Source organism: Phyllostomus discolor, chromosome 5, assembly GCF_004126475.2.
Source record: "Phyllostomus discolor isolate MPI-MPIP mPhyDis1 chromosome 5, mPhyDis1.pri.v3, whole genome shotgun sequence".
Taxonomy (NCBI): Eukaryota; Metazoa; Chordata; class Mammalia; order Chiroptera; family Phyllostomidae; genus Phyllostomus; species Phyllostomus discolor.
The window spans coordinates 5,924,869-5,938,463 of NC_040907.2; the positions used below are offsets into that span (position 1 = coordinate 5,924,869).

Below are 13,595 nucleotides of genomic sequence, written 5' to 3' on the forward strand. Positions count from 1 at the left end.
TGAGGGTGGGGTTTTGCGGTCCGTGCGGAGTGCTGAGCTGTGCTCTGGTGGGTGTTGGCTTTCGGTTCATTTTGATTCTTCCACGTCCCGTGTGAACTGCAGCCCGTTTCCTCAGCTCGGTGGGACCGCCGTGCTCTGCTGGGCAGCCCCCCGCCCCCCGCCTGGAATGCGCCTCCCGGCAGCCGCCAGGTGACCTTAGGGCTCACGTTATTTGTTTGTGCCCTGCCAGGAGCCACAGCCCCGAGCTGCCCGCTGCCCAGGGCCTGCCGACAGGGGCCGTTCCCCGGACTGGGCCCTCTGGCTGCCTGCAGCGGGAAGGTGGGTCTGGTCCCCGTGCCGCCACCGCAGAGCAGCCGCCCGTTGGTGGGACTGGAGCAGAGCAGTGACACTGTGGCTTCTCTCCCCGCCTCTCATCCCGAGTGGCAGGGGCTGGTGGTGTTCCCGTTGTGCCCCTGGACGAGCAGCCGAGGCTCAGAGGGTGGGACAGCGTGGCCACAGTCGCTCGGTTGTTCGTGCCGGAGTCCACGCACTTGCCGCTCTACCAGTGCTGCTTAGAGAAGTACGTGCTGAACTGAATCGTATTCTTCCCAGCAGAGGACACAGGCCGGTCCGGCTTAGGGCATACCCGCAGTTACGCAGTCACTTGGCAGGTGCTGCGTGAGGACACCCGGACCTTAGACCTGGACGTTGCTCAAACCCGAGCCGTGTGTGCTCGGGGGGCGGGGCCTGGGGGGGGCGGGGATCCTCGCTGTGCAGCAGGGTCAGCAGTGGGCATGCCTTCTGGCTGGAGACCGAGAGCATTTGTGTCTCTCACACTGAAAGCATTTCTCTCTCTGCCACTGTGTCTTTTTTGACTGCCCATCTCCTTTTTAAAGCAGCCTCTTCCTTTTGCCCTTCTTCCCTTCCTGCTCTCCGCAGCCTGGCCCCCCGGGGACCCCGACTGCAGCCCCCTAGGGCCTGCCCAGGAGACCTCAGCAGTAGACCTCAGCTGGGGTTTTTAAGCCTTGGTAGTATTATTGGTGTTTTGAACATCATAGACCACTCTGTGGAGATTTCCAGGGTCAGGCTGGAATTTCATTTGCTGGGCTTTGTCTCCAGCCAGAAAACAGACCGCCACTCAAAGGGGGTCCACGTAGGGGCAGCTGCATGAGAAGTGCTGGGCTTCATAAGAGCTGGGCTGGTGGGACTGACGGGCCTGTGTGAGCTGGGGGCTTGGCGCTGACAAGCAGCTGGCTGCTCAGACCTCGGCCCCCCGTGAAGCGGCACGCAGAGGAATTGTGTGGGAAAGGCGGGGTCTGTCCTCCCCGGCAGCGTCAGGAGGCAGGAGGGTCAGGGCACCCTGACAGGGCCCGTGGGTGGTTTGGGTGGGCAGTTCTTCTTTGCTTTGTGGGATATTGAGCCTCGCAGGCCCCTGCCCTCTAAATGGGGACTCCCTGGTTGGTGTGACAACCAGAAACGCCTCCACACATTTCAAATGCCCCTCAGGGGCGATTCCGCCCGGGGCTGAGGACCATCTGGCCACAGCACTGAGCTGAGAGTGGGCCAGGTGTGCGTTAGGCTGCAGGCGAAATGTCTCGGGGACAGACAGGACAGGGTCGGTGGCTGTCCTGTGCTTGCGTCGTTTGGGGTTATGTGCACAGTGTAGAGTATTTTCTTTGTTTTTTTTCTTAAGACTTTATTTATTTTTAGAGAAGAGGAGAAAAGAGGGTGAAAGAGGGAGAGAAACATTAATTGGTTGCCTCTCACACGCCCCCAACCAGGGACCTGGCCCACGACCCAGGTGTGCCCCCTGACCGGGAACCAAATTGGTGACCTTTCAGTTCGCAGGCCAGCGCTCGATCCACTGAGCCACGCCAGCTGGGGCTCCTTTGTTTTTCTTTTTTAAGATTAAAAAAAAATCAAGCACATGTTTATTAAGCACCAGTGATGCTGTCCGTGCTGAAGATCAGCCTTCAGTAAAGGGAAGCGCCTGCCTTCAAGGAGCTTAAAATCTAGTGGGGAGAGAGGGATAATAAGTTATCCATCTAGTTATCCAGTGAAGGATTTCAGATGGTGTGACCAAGGAAGTCATTATGGTGGGCAGCAAGGATGAAGGTTATTTTGGTCATCAAGACAAATTCCTGCAGGACAATGAGTCAGGAAATGGGGGATGGACCATTTCAGATCGCAGGTATTTCAACACACGGGAGAGCATTACCTGGAATATAGTCAGCGTTGGGCAATCCCCAGCTGGCGGGAAGTCCTCCGTGTGTTCGCTGAGAAGGGCCGGCCGGCCGCAGGTGGTGCCGTGCCTTGCTCCTCCCTCAGGAGCCTGGAGGTGGAGGTCGGGGAGGGCTGGCTTCCGTGTGCTGTTCCCCCAAGGGCTCGGGGGAGCCAGACTTGGAGGAATGTGGAGAGTGCTGCTGTTTGAAGTTCCTTGGTGGGGGCAGGTACACACACACACACACACACACACACACTTCTTACGCCCTCTAATGTCCCTGGAAGAATAAATATGTAAGGAGCTAGTAGCATCAGTGTGGGGGCATTGCCCGAGAACGTGCTTATTGATTTTAAAGAGAGGTCAAGGGCGTGAGAGAGAGGGGGAGAAACATCGATCGGTTGCCTCTTGTCTGTGCCCTGACCTGGAACCGAACCGCCCGCCTAGGCATGAGTCCTGACCGGGAACGGAACCCGCTGCCTTTTGGTTATACGGGGCGACATTCCAACAAACTGAGCCACACCAGCCAGGGCTAAAAATTTTTAATATTCAAATTTATTTTATATTGTTTTAATACTTAAATTAAAAAACATTAGCAAAATACAGCTACATGGCTCATAATTTTAAAAGGTACAAAAATGTATATTATGAAAGAGACTTACTTGGTACTGCGTACTATTTATTAAAGTTTTTCTTCTGGCAAATATTAGCGATTCAAGAGATAAATTCATTGAAGGTAAGTTTCCTGGTGATCTCTCCGAAGGAAAGTTCTGGGTTAAGTCAGAATGAGGCCTCCTGAATATTAAAGCCTTGTGCATGTGGTCACAAACTTACATTATTATTTCATGTGGTCACAAACTTACATTATTATTTGTGGGGCAGTATTAAGGTTGTTGCTTAATAAAATGTGGTCTAAACAAAACTTGATTATTTTGCTTAATTAGAAAGGTTCAGATCTTGCTCTGATTTCCTCGTTAGCAGCAATTCCATGACTTTGTCACAAGAATTCAGTGGAGGAAGAGCCGAGTAAATGTTAGCATTCAGTATTACCCACGAGGGGTGAAGGAAGCAGCCTCAGAAGGATGGTCGGCCTCAGAGTGGGGTCCCTCCAGGTGAGCTGGGACCTTTGCTGTCCTCTTCTCTGTCCCTCGGTCCCTGCGCAGGTGTCCCTGGAAGGCCTGGTGTGGGCCCGCTGCTGTCCTTGCCCGGGGGGGCAGCGAAGAGAAGGCGAGGTTCTCAAGTTTATGATCTGGTGAGGGGCGCGGACGGGGCTCGGACAGCGCCCTGTGGTCACGCCTGTGAAACTGCAGTTCTCAGTCCTCGAGGGAGACGTCTAGGCTGTCAGCGTGCGGTAGGCAGGGAGCCTGCAGCCTGTCACGGGGGAGGTGACTGAGTTGAGCTCTGAAGGACCAGTTAGATGGTCAGAGGGAAAGGGAGGAACAGCACGTGCAAGGGCCCGGTTGGCAGAGGAGGCCAAGGCCAGCGCGCCTGCTGCGGGCAGAGCTGGGGCGCGCAGCCCCCCACGGGGCTGCGGTGTCGTCAGAGCAGGTGCAGGGCCTTGCAGACCGGGCCGGGAGTGTTCCTGTGAGTTGTTCTTTGAAACGACAGTCCGTTTGCAGTGCGGAGAGTGACCTGGAAGAGCCAGCCTGGGCGTGGGCGAGCCGAGGAGGAGGCTGCCGCGGAGAGGCCAGGCGGCAGATTTGGAAGATTGGGCCGCGCTGTTGGCACTGGCCGTGGAGGGAAGTGGGTGGGCTGATTCCGTGGATGTTTAGGAAGGAGCGCTGGCAGGACCTGACGGTGCGTCAGCTCTGGCGAGGGAGGCAGAAGGAACTGTCGGGCACGGCCTGCGGGTTCTCGTTCGCGTGTTTTGGTGGGAGGTGGTCCCATCCCCTCAGCGGGAGAGGAGTGTGAATCTGCCGTGGACTTAGGTCCGAGGGGGGCAGGCAGGTGGCTGGATGTGGAACTCAGGGGGGCCTGGGTTGGGGCTCTGGATGCAGGAGCTTGGGGGCCTGAGCCCGGGGAGGGAGGGCAAGCACATTCCCTGAGACTTGCCCGTGAGTTCCACGCCCGGCCGCCTTGTCCCAGGACAGGAAGGGGCTCTCGGGACGGGACTCTGGATGGGGAGATGGAGTCCTTGCCGCTGTGCCATGTGCCAGCTGTGTGGGGACAACTGGGTATAAGGAGACCTTGGGGACCCTCCCTCTGTGTCCTGGACTCTTCCCTTCCCTGCCTCCTCCTGGTCGTTTCCCTAGGAGGCCTGGCCCTGTCGCCTGAACTAGCTGGGAGGGGTGTGGGGGTGGGGCTGGCTCCCGAGGCCCGCATGGGAGCCGCACTTGTCTGGATATTATCTGTAGGTAATTGGAAATTGGCTTGAACATCAGTAGCAGCAAACCAGACACAGCCCTCTCAAACTGCTTGTCTGGTCCTCTTAGAGATTTGTAAATTTCCTCCACGCCTGTCTGTCTCTGTCTGTCTCTGTCTGTCTCTCCCTGTCTCTGAATTTTGGGAAGATCAGCCAGGGGTTGAAGGCAGATGGTGGGGGTGAGGGAGGGGTCCAGAGGAGAAGCAAGCAGACCTGGTTAGAGCCGGGCGAGGGGCCCCAGTGCGGCCTGCCTGCCTGCCGGCGGGTCTGTTAATCCTTCTGCCTATCACTAGCTTGTTTTTTAAAAAAGGGTTTAAGCCGGGCTTCCTTTTCCGCTGCTGTGGGTCGGTGTCCACAGGGACCGGTGCGGGAGCTGGGGGAGACAGTTCTCGCTCCCTGGCTCCAGGTGGTTGCCAGAGGAAATCCTGAGTGTGAGCAAGTGGGGCCCTCTTGTGGCTGGATCTGGTTCTCCGCTTTGGCTCTGCCTTTCCTGGGCAGCACCTGGGAGGTGGCAGAAAGGTTTCGCTCTGGCTTCAAGCTTTCCTCTGGACGCTGCCGTTTCCATGGACTTGGTGATGGCCCCCAGCCCCTGCTGCTCAGCAGCTGGCCGTGGGCGCTGCTAAGCCCAACCCCGCCTTCCAGAGGGGCTGACAGCGAGTTGGACCCAGGCGTCTCTTCCCGTTGCCCCGCAGCTTCAGGCTCTCTGGGCTTCCTCTTACAGGCAGCCCACCCAGCACACTCTGCAGTGGGGAAAAAAGGCCAGAAACACGAAAACGAGGTGTGTGTGTGTGGCTGGAGAGGAGGGTGTCTCCAGTTGTCGACGTCCATCAGGTGGCACTGTGATCTTACTTTTGTTTCTGTTTCTCTTTGCAGCCCAGCTCCCCTCCGGGAAGTGAGAATGTGATGCCCCGAGCGCCACTGGTAAGCACCTCGGTTGCCTGTGGGTCACTCTCTGATTCACGCACAGCATGAGTTCCAGGAAACCCACAGTTTCACAGCCATCGGTCATGTCCCTTGAAAAGAGGGGTTGTGTGGAGGCACACCACAGCAGTGGCCTCTGCCCTCCGACTTTCTGGCCTCAAGGCCCAGAATAGACCCGTGCGGTCTCTTTGGGAAAGCCCGGGCGCTCCTGGAACTGAACGCCCCCACCGCAGGACAGGGGGGCGGTGCACCACTTGGTTTACTGTTGGTCGGTATTGATCAGCGAGGTGCCTGAACCCTTCGGGGGCTGAGCGGGGTGAGGTCGCTCTGTCTTACCAAGTTGCTGCTCAGTGGTCTGGAATGGCCGTCCTTCCCCCCAAAGGGCGAGAGCCCCTTGGGTGGCCTTGGAGGGACAGGTGAGGGAGGGAGCCCTGTTACACCTGGTCAGCAGTTCGGCGTGGGGTGGTCGTTTCCAGCAGCACCTGCTCACACTGTTGGTGGGGAGAGGCCTCCGGAGTGCCGAGGTGCCTTCCCTGACGGAGGCTCTTGCTCTGGGGTCTGAGCCGGAGTGCCTGCCTCCCTGCCTCGCTGTTACCCTGCTTTGCACTCCTGGGCCTGTGGTCAGTCGCGTCGGCTGGGCAGAGAGACCCGTTCGGCACAAACCAGACGCGCTTTACGGAGGAGGCAGCTTTGGGTTTCAGAGCTTTTTCTCTCTCTGGGTACTGACAGCAAGCCCGGGGACGTGCCACCGCGCTCCTTTCCGTGGAGCCCGCCTTGCGCCGGTTTCCTCCCCGCCCTCTCTCTGGCGTCAGTAGTGAGGGCTGGGGGGCTGGGGGGCTGGGGGGCGTGATTTGGGGCCCGGAGCAGGGGTGAGCAAGTCCGAAGCCTCGCCTGGTCCAAAGCTTTCTGGGGCGGAAGGGGAGATGGGTTCGTCTGAGCAACGGGGGCCCTGCCGGGCCGTCTCAGGAGAGGGCTGCTGTTGCCGGGTCACCTGCTGGCACGTACGGCTCGCCCCCCCCCCCCCCCCCCCCCGTGGCTTCAGGTCACTCTTTGGTTTTGCCTGAGTTCTCCCCGGAGATGGCAGCGGCGGCGGCAGCGGCGGCGTGAAAGCCGGAGGAGACTGCGCACTACCAGTCTCGCTGACAGGCGGCTCGGTGTCCCCCGCGCAGCCGGCCCCGGTGCCCCTTGGGCTGAGGCTGTGGTTGGCTGTGGACTGGTGTCCAGACTGAGCGTGAGAGTCCTCTCCAGTCCCTTACTTCCTCCGTCTCTCTTAAATTTTGACCTCCTGGTTTAACTGCCAGTCACCAGAAGAGTGGCTGGTCCATTTTGGGGGCACGACTGGACGAACTCCGGGAGGTTCTTCCTAGCAGAGCCCGGAGCAGCGGGCAGCCTGGCCGAGGTCTGGTGTGCGGGGCCTGCAGCCGGTGTGCTCCGCTGGTGTTTCTCCGCCCGGCGCTTTTCCTGCTGCTCTGGGCGCTTGCTTGTTGGCTGGTTGTATTTTTATTTCTTTCTTTTCTGGGAGGCCCTGAGCGGTCTTCAAGCCCTGGTAGCCTGCGATTGTCCAGAGTTCAGACTCATTCTCTCCAGGCCAGCTCTACAATTACCTTATATTTAATTAATATTTTTCCCCCTCTTTACGTACTTGCCGCATAATTGCTCAGAGGAAAGAAAACACATAGCAGCAATTTATATATATATAAAAAAACAATAATTAAAAAAACCCCCGAAATAAACTCCCATCTCATTTGGGCTGATCCTATGAGTTGGGTAATTAGGGCCCTATTAAAAGGTAGACCCCTTTTTTTTATTAATTTTTTTAGATTAAACTCCCACAGTCTCTCAGTCATGCCCTTATTGCTTTTGGCCAGCCACTCGCAGCAGCCTGATTAAATGAGAGCACCAGCCGAGCCGCACGGCCTTGTGTGAGCTGCTTCTGCCTCCTGGGGTGGCGGCGGGAGGGGGCCAGGCAGAGGAGCCGCCGAGGGGCCAGCGGGGGCTCGTGTGGTGGGTTGTGGGTGCAGGACACGCCGCTCTGAACTGGCAGCAGGCCTGCGGGGGTCACCGGGTGCTGGGGGAGCGGTGGGTGGGGGGCCCCTCCCCCCACCCCCACAGGGAGCCTTGCAGCACTGAGCCCCCCCGCCACCCTTCCGGAGGGTGTCTCCTGCCGAGTGTGTTGGCTGTTTCCCGATGGGACAGACGACTGAGGAATAAAACTATAAGCCTTCTTCTCAAGTAATTGATAATATTGTATTTGGGGGAGAGAGGCATCTGTATACCTGAAACAGTTAGCAAACAGCACACGGCTGTATATAATTTTAGCAAACGGTACGAAATCGTATGTAACGTGGTGCAGAATTGCCTGGCTCGGAGCCTGAGGCAACCCTCGTTATTCCGAGAAGGAAGAGTGGGGGGGGGGGCGGCGAGGAGTGTTCAGGGGCGGCTTCTGTGGAGCTCGGAGCCAGGCCTTGAGGAGCGGGGTAGTTCAGAGCTGAGGGAGCACCCGGCTAGGCTATTTCTGTTTTTGTGTTTAGCTGAGTACAAAATTCCTTAATGGGAGCTGCCTGTCCCCTCCGGTGGATGGCTGAGCATGGGATGCTAAAGGCAGATCCTCTTATTCTTTGTGTCTGGAACTAGACGATGGCTTCGGAAGAGTTTTTCCCCGTTAAAAAACGAGTTGCGGCAGGAGAGCCTCTGTGGACGGGGACGGGAGGTGGGTGTGTCTGGGCCTCCTGTTCCCGCGTTGCTTTGCTGGGTTGGGAAGGTGGGCCCGAGTTTCCTCTCTGTCCTCTCCGGGCCATAGAGACGGGCTTGTGATTTTGTGCGGAGAAGCATGGTCTTGGCGTTTCTAAAGGACATTGGCGTGCACATCCGTCTCCTTGTCTGGATTCTGCCCGACTGGTGCCCCTGCACGTTCTCGCAGCCCTTCAGTCCGCCGGGCCCTCCCCGAAGCCAGCCCAGCGACTCGGACCGTGTTGTTGGGGTCACTGCTCTGTGATGCCGTACTGTTCTCTGGCCGGAGAGCGGTGCACAGACCAGTCTTGATAAATTCTGTAAACTCCCACTTGAAATTCTGATCGTTAACGGCAGAACTCTTCCAAGTTAAAACGCTGATTACTTTTTCTTCCTTCTACTTCCTTCCCTGAACTCTTACTCCCAGGGCAAAGAGTTTTGACAGCCCCCCGGAGTACTGACCTCCAGCCTCTCCCAGACCTGTCCAAGCCCTTCTGTAACTTTCCTGTAGCCCTGGCTGGTGTGGCTCAGCGGACTGAGCACCAGCCTGCGAGCCGAAAGGTCGCCAGTTCGATTCCCGGTCAGAGCACATGCCTGGGTTGCGGGCCAGGTCCCCAGTGGGGGCCATGTGAGAGGCAACCACACATTGATGTTTCTCTCCCTCTCTTTCTCCCTTCCTTCCCCTCTCTCTAAAAGTAAGTGAATAAAATCTTTAAAAAAAGTTCCCTGTAGACCTGAGTTTTCTTGGCACCCGAGTGAACACACGCGTGCAGGCTCGCGCAGGGGCTCTGGGTTGGGCTCGCCGCGGCAGGATCGAGTCCCGCCTAGCCGGCAGGCCTTTCCGAACGGGTGGACGTCGTCTGCGTGGAGTGACTCAGTCTCGGTCTCGCCCGGATACAGAAACTGGGGTTAAGCAACCCTCTGAGAGTCCTTTTAGTCATGTGATTGTAGGGTGTTTGAAGTAAGCAGTAAATAAGTTTCGTTTGCGTGTCCGCTTGCTTGTTTCAGGCCTCAGCAGCGCGGTTGCTCGCCCGCCTCACGCGGGCCTCCCGGGGCTCGGCCCAGCTGGGGTGTCGGCTTTTGGCTCTCTGACTCCAGGTTCTTTCTAGCGGGTGGGTCTTCTGCCGTTACTCTTGCTCTCCCTGGGAGGCACGCGGGCTTCCGTTTTGTTTTGTTTTGTTTTTGCTTCTAGCCTTTCCCTGCATCCATCCACCACAAGAATGCCAAACTACATGAATGTATTTTTGTAAACAATGAAGGTGATTTTTTTCTTTATCACCTTCCCCAGGATTAAGACTTTTTGGTATGCCCAGTTCCTAAAAACAAGGGTGCCCTACGCTTGCAGGCCCCGGCTGTGCGTCAGCAGTTCTGCCCTCGAAGTCCAGAAGTGCCCGGGTCCTCGGGCTGCTCCTCGAGGCGAAGACGGGGCCTTGCCCGGGGTCCCGTGGCCTTCCCGGGGGGCTCGCCCACCTCACTCCCGGGGAGCTCGCCCACCTCACCACCGGACACCCGCGGGCTTTCTCTTTGCTTTTTGAGTGGAAAGGCCTGGTCATCAAGGGGCCACTAGTACCCTGATGAGATCAGGGAGCTGGTCTGTGGGCTGCTCTTGAGGAGTGGCCATGGCAGTTTCCCGGCTCCTGGAGACCTCTCCCGCGCTCCTGGCCGGCGCCTCCCTGGGTTTGAAGCCTTGGTGGTTGGACGACCTCAGCGCGACCTCAGCGCGCTCGCCGGCGGGCTCCCGCGGCTCGGTGGTTCCCGGTGTTCTCCCACCGAGACCTTTCTGAAGGGTGACGTTCACGCGCGCGGCGTGTTTGTGTGTGCACACGCCCACGCAGGCCGCGTAACACGCCTGTTCTGTAGCAGATTCACAGCACGCGGCGGGGCGAGAAGTTGACTTGAGTGTTGCGCTCGTGAAGTGTTGTTTCACAGGCACGGAGGCAAGGAAGCTAGCTGGCCCTTTAGAGATTCCAGGAAATGGCCACTTTTTCCAGGAAAAGCAATAACTCTGGTAATGTAAAGTGTTAAGCGTGATTGTTGTGAACACTCGTGGTGGCCGGTGTCTGTGGGCTGCAGCAGAGCTAGGGCTGCTCCCGTGAGCTGTCACCCCCACCCGTTTCCCACTCAGGGGCGTCCCTCTGGGTGCAGGGCGACGGGGGATGGCATTGCGGTGACAACCCTGACTCCGCCTGCTCTGGTGACTCATTTTTAAGAAGTGAACTCTGTGTGGGCCTTGGTGCTGACACTGTTACCAGCAGCACATGCTGGGGCACCCCAGCCTGGGGACTGGGGTGCAGTGTGAGCAGCACTGGGCCTCCGGGTACAGCTCCCGGCCGGTGACCCCCCTCGTGGGCCAGTGACGCCGCCGTGCGCCCCGGCCCCCGGGCACTGGGCCTGCGGCTGGGGCGCCTTCCAGATGGGGCAAACGTTCGCCTTCTTCCTTCTCCACCCCCTCCCTCGCCAACAGCGCCAACCCTCCAGGGGAGCAGAGGTCACTGCAGTGTTGGCACCGGCGCCCCTTGCTGGGAGGGTGCCCGGCCCTGCCGGGGGGGGGGGGGGGCTGCTGGGAACTGAACTTGAGAAGGACGAACTTGAGAAGAGCCTCGTTCCGTCCCTGGGTGGCGTCTCTGTGATCTCTGGGCCACTCACTGATTTTGAAATGACTGCCTCTTCCTACGTGTCCTTCCTATTACGGACCGGGAGGGTTTATGGAAGAGACTAGGTGGTGCCTTTCACGTTCTTTCCCCTTTCAGGTGAATGAAGAGGTTGTTTCTTCAGTTTTCTGGTATCCTTCTACAAATAATTATTAGATGAATTGAAACTCCTCGGAGTAATAATTAGAGAAGTGGAATTTGAAGTAGTTACTCAGCTTTGTTTATGCTTCGGGTCCTGGCTTTCCTGGGAACACTTTGTGTGCGCCGTGGTTCCTGTGATCAGAGGCCCGTCTGCGGGGTGACCACACGGGGCCCTCGTTTGGGAGAGCTGGGACCCCCGGGAACTGAGCGCCCCAGGGCCTTTCTTCAGGGCCCCCCGGTGCTGGCGGCGGGGGGTCAGTCTTTAATCTTGTCACCAGCACCCCTCCTTCGGGAGAAGGGACTCGCTTCCTGCCTGTCCTCCTGGAGATCTGGGCCTAGAGCGCCTGCAGGAGCCCCGGCCCCCCCTCGTTTGAAATAAGTTTAACTTAAAAGTGTCTTTTCACAGATTTCATTTATTTTACTTTTTAGAGAGAGGGGAGGGGAGGGAGAAAGAGAGGGAGAGACTCATCAATGCACGAAGGAGAAACTTGGATCAGTTGCCTCTCCCACGCCCCCAACTGGGGGCCTGGCCCGAAACCCCAGGCATGTGCCCTGACTGGGAATCAAACCAATGACCTTCTGGTTTGCAGGCCAGAGCTCAGTCCACTGAGCCACACCAGCCAGGGCAAAAGCGTCTTTTTAATTGTGACCTAAAGGACAGGTGCTCCCTGTGGCAAACTCAGTGAATCCGGATGAGCCCCCAGTCTGAGGACCACTGAACGTCATGTACTTTGGATGAGCACGTGCTCTGGGGTTCGCAGGGTAATTTCACTTTAAAACATTTTAGCCCATTGTCAAACCACGTAGGCCAACTTGGGCTTGGAGATGCAGTCTTGTAGCCAGTCCCACTCCCGTGCCCTGAGCAGCCGCAGGAAGATGAAGTGGTGCTTTGGAGGAGGAGGCCTCTGCCGCCCGCCCTCCCCCCACCCCCGCTCTCCTCTCCTTTATGGTTTGGAGCTATAACCAGGGTTCATGCTTGCTGCTCCACAGGTCTTCTCTCTGCCACTGAGAGTTCATCCGAACAGTCTAGGATGGTCCGGCACTGGGTGACCCTCGAGGTGAACCTACCTGGACACTCCCCGACGCTCAGAGTCCAGCGGGCGCCCACTCACAGCCCCGTGGACTGGGGGCCTGGGGGTATCGCCCTTGTCGGGAAGAAGACATGTGGTTACCTTGGTGATCTTGCCTTGGCAGTGACCCTGGTGGCACAACTCCCTGTGGGTGCTGCTTAGTGAGTCTGTGGGGTGACACTCTGGGTCAGCTGTCACTTCTTTCACCCAGCAGTGGCCAGCAAGAGGCCTTTCCCTCTCTCTGTGTCCCCTGTTACCCAAACAGGTCACAGCAAGAGGGTCTTTAGGACAGGGCTGCTTTTTCCAGCTGGGTGGGGAGGAGCGCTGATAGTCAGGTATGCTAGTTGGTTATTTGTATGAGTGGGTTCGTTTTCCCATAGTTTACCAAAAATGGATTTTGATGGAGAAAGGGAAAAAAGTAACATTCGTTAAACATCTTTTCCCCCCTTCCTTTTGCATATCCTTTTGTCTTTTGTATACTTTTGAGAGTCATTTCAAATCTCTTATGCAATGAAGTAGCAACATCAATAAAACATATTTTTAAATTTTTAAAAAAGACTTTGTTTATTTTTAGAGAGAGGGGAAGGGAGGGAGAGGGAAAGAAACATCCATGTGTGGTTGCCTCTTGTGTGCCCCCTACTGGGGAGCTGGCTGGCAACCCAGGTGTGTGCCCTGACTGGGAATTGAACCAGCGAGTTTTTGGTTCCCAGGCCAGCCCTCAGTCCACTGAGCCGCGCCAGCCAGGGCTCAGTGAATACATATTTTTAAGGAGGTGTTAAGAGCTTGCATTAGATACACTCCTCGAAGCAACCGACCAGCTGTCGTGGCACCAGGAACCTGCTTGCTCAGGCCAGGGGCGCCCTGTGTGGGCCACTCCCCAGCCAGCCAGGCCTGGTCTGCAGACCAGGAGGTCGGCAGCTCTCCCCAGCCCGTGTGTGCCGACTGTGTTTCTTAACGATCGAGGTGCTCGCACCAAATGTGCCGCAAACAGGCGGGACAGAAGTGAATGTGAGCAGAGGGACTGCAGACACCGGGTTTTACAAACATGGACGTGAGCCACTAAAAAGATGGCTGTCTTGTGAGGTGTTGAGCAAGATGACAGTTAAGCTAGGGGACCATCACCAAAATCCAGAAGTATTGGGTCTTTTGATTTGCTTTACTAATTTGTTTCAGACCTCGCCTCGGTGCAGGGTGTGGCATGGGTGGGGCTCGCGCAAGACAGACATCTGGGAACTTCGTCTGTGGGCCCACACTCAAAGGAGAGGTCTTGGCTCCACATCAAAAGATTAGCAAATGACTGTTCGTTTAAAGGTTTTGAGTTAATGTGAAATGTTTATGGTATGCAGAGGAGGCTCCATCTTTAATGATTCCCCCTTGTAACTGATTCTTCCATTAAGTGGCCAGTCTCGAGCTCTGATCGCAAAGGCCAGGAGGGCCCGTGCTGTGCGAAGCTCCGGGCTGGCACTGGTCTCTGGATTTTTGTCGCCTGGTTTTGTTTGCGCAAGGTGGTGGGAACTCCT

At 57.1% G+C, this 13,595-nt stretch overlaps 1 protein-coding gene across 1 annotated transcript in view; it reads left to right on the forward strand.

Annotated features, from left to right (window-relative positions):
• PEX14 (peroxisomal biogenesis factor 14) overlaps positions 1 to 13,595 on the forward strand; it is a 130,148-nt gene that overhangs the window by 12,537 nt on the left and 104,016 nt on the right. Inside the window, exon 2 of the mRNA XM_036025301.1 lies at positions 5,436 to 5,483. Coding sequence (XP_035881194.1) covers positions 5,436 to 5,483 — 48 coding nt within the window. The remainder of the gene's footprint in view (positions 1 to 5,435; positions 5,484 to 13,595) is intronic.